General features: G+C 41.7%; 2 protein-coding genes across 2 annotated transcripts in view; both read right to left on the bottom strand.

Moving 5' to 3' along the window:
• The window catches only part of Pmar_PMAR011982 (conserved hypothetical protein), a gene marked incomplete at both ends in the record, with an annotated part of 8,219 nt that extends 5,848 nt beyond the window's left edge, over positions 1-2,371 (bottom strand). Inside the window, 3 exons of the mRNA XM_002774062.1 lie at positions 1,260-1,319; positions 1,619-1,698; positions 2,285-2,371. Of these exons, the coding sequence (XP_002774108.1) occupies positions 1,260-1,319; positions 1,619-1,698; positions 2,285-2,371 (227 nt within the window). The remainder of the gene's footprint in view (positions 1-1,259; positions 1,320-1,618; positions 1,699-2,284) is intronic.
• Positions 2,372-2,654: 283 nt separating this feature from the next.
• Positions 2,655-2,766, bottom strand: part of Pmar_PMAR011981 (hypothetical protein) — a gene marked incomplete at both ends in the record, with an annotated part of 258 nt that continues 146 nt past the window's right edge. Inside the window, one exon of the mRNA XM_002774061.1 lies at positions 2,655-2,766. Within this exon, the coding sequence (XP_002774107.1) occupies positions 2,655-2,766 (112 nt within the window).

The raw sequence follows: 2,766 nt of genomic DNA, 5'->3' as shown, positions 1-2,766 counted from the left end.
ATCGCCACAATCTGTACAACACCCACCCTCAAGTTTGACATCAAGCCTTTCCGCGATGAATGGATTCCTTCTCGGCAGAGCCATACCATCTTTTGTTGCCTCTTCCACAGCCGCTGATAGATCTACCAATAATGACCACATATAACTTTCCACTCCAACCGATGTACATCGAGCGTATATCTCTAGGCAAACTCGAATGACGAGAGCTCCATATCGATCAAGTAAAGTTAAGCAGGCAATGGATCGACCATACGTGCTATATGTATCAGATTGATACCCACATCAGCGACTGTTTTTGATACACTATGGCGAGCGAGATTAACTCCCTCAATTCGAACAGCACATCCTCATCTTGTTAGCGTATGAAGTCCTATGAGAGAGTCATTCGGGAGTCATACGTCATACGCGAGTCATTATTCAGCGACTTCCACAGAACGTTTCACGTTTTCCCGAAAAAAATGAAAAACTTGCTGAAATTCCGCATCACTCGAGTGTATGATTATCTTATCTCCGCCTTACCCTTTTCCATAGTCCTCCAGCTATCAAATATTTCCTTTTTAACTTCCTCGCATGCGACGCCATATGAAGTACCGTACCTGACCATATATACACCTTCTCAATCTCAAGTTCAACAATTGAAAGAACAAATTAGGTGAATGAAATTTGATTTTCGACAAGTGGAAGGTGTTATTCGCGAAATGAAAATTCAAATTCGAAATGAAAGTTCGATTTTCGTGGACCGGTTGAAAATGAAAGTTCAAATTCGTAGATGAAATTTATTAATTCGGAGACGCAAGTTCAAATTTGTCGAACACAAGACCAATTTCGACCAATGAAAGCTCACTTTCATTCGAAGGAAGGAAATTCTGGTCAGCGTCGTGCCACGGATTGTGACTTGCGACTAGCAAATTTTTATACTCTTAGTATATACCGTGATGAATAAACATGAAATACAATATACAATTCCACAAACCCGCGCCACCATCAGAGCACCTCCTGCCGCCCAACAAACCACCATCCGTCCAAAAAAATCAACCCGCGAGTTCCCGATGAGATCCACAGGTCTATACAAAGTGTACCAATATTCGTCAAGTTTTTGCCACAGCCATTTTCACTAAAGACTCTTTTGAGGATGTATTCTCTCAAAAATACCATATTCACTATACTGGAGCAAAATATTGAGGACACATGTAGCTCCCGATCAATCGATCAAAAGTTCATTGCAAAAGCTCTCACACTACAACTCAAATGCCACTCACCATTTTTCTTGCTGGTCACAGTATCCTTCAAATTCTCGCCCAACAATACGCAGGAACATACTGAAATGATACACATGTGCATGCGTGCAAGTAGTTTGCATACACACTGTTAACAACCTCACAACTGCTACTACCAGCAGCAGTATGCGAGCCAGGAGCTTCGGAAACCAACATTAATATCATACCCCACCCGGCATCACTGTCGAGGCATTCTAATCTATATCCGATCACGAAGAATGCACAATACTACTATTCAAGTGCAAACTATAATCGACATTATCGCTGAAGACTCTCCTACATTGCTTGTTTGACTGCGCACAACCAAGGTCGCAGGTTCAATCCCCGGGCCCTCCACCCACTTATTCGAGTTCATCATATCCAAGTGCTTCTGAACCTCCTTCTTATCCCAATGCTCGTCCAACAACCCTCCGCTGAATACCTGACATATCACCACGGCTGCGACACGAAATTATCTTTAATTTATTCAAAACGCCCCTAACCTCGCCACAATTTTGGAAAATTTGGGAAAAAATTATTTCGTTTTTTCTGTGATTTTATCTGGATTTTTTTCCAGATTTTCAGAAACCCCTAGACTGACCATCTCTATTGGATAGGGCTGATGCATCGACATAGCGCTGTGCTGAACTGCTGTAGTAGGGTCCAGCAAGGACTGGAATCTGAATCACAAGAGGCTCCCAACCTCATCTCAAGAATTACCGATCGAACCATAATGAGATGAGTGTCTGACGATATATTATTCCAGCGCCAAATGGTCTAGCAAATGTCCAATAGTTATAAGTTGAAAAATAAGGAAAACAGTTTCGAAACTTCATACAATTTCAGAGGCACTTGTATTTCAATTTTGAAGTTATTTTTAACAGAAGTTTAATTTCTCGGCTCAGTTGATTTCACATTCTATCCGCTCGAGTTGAACGAAATTTGAATTTGACCTTTCACTGCTAACAATCTTCAGAGACGTTTTCTGTTTGATTATTTTTCCTCATTTCAGTGCAAACCCGACCAACCTGAACTGCATCTCCTCGACCATCCTCATCTCCTTCCATAATGGTGGATACCCTTCCGGCCCCTCTGTTGCGGCTTGCAACCGACATACCGCTGTATATCTGGCAACGACTAATCTCACCGTCGTAGATTCATAAACTCAAATTCCTCAACACTTATAAAATATTTAAGCGATATTCGCGCTATGCAGCAATCGGAAAAACATCTTTCACTAGTGTTTTGTATATCACGGGTGAAACTCCAATTCAATATACATGAAATATAATTCTAAATTCAAGATATTAATATGAATACATATCTCTTCGAGCTGTTCGCATAATCGAGTTTTCCGATCTTTTCCCAACACCTCCGCATATAGAGGATTCGTTTGAACTATCTGATGGCCTCCCGCGCTTCGTAGTTAAGCCAGAATAATTCTGCACGCACGCACGCACAACGCGAAAGTGCCTGTTGTTGCGGTATATGCTCCGCTCGCTCCGCAATA

This window comes from Perkinsus marinus, assembly GCF_000006405.1.
Source record: "Perkinsus marinus ATCC 50983 genomic scaffold scf_1104296958712, whole genome shotgun sequence".
NCBI classification, from domain to species: Eukaryota; Perkinsozoa; order Perkinsida; family Perkinsidae; genus Perkinsus; species Perkinsus marinus.
Note: the sequence above shows the minus strand (reverse complement) of the source record. Positions and strands in the feature narration are given on the sequence as shown.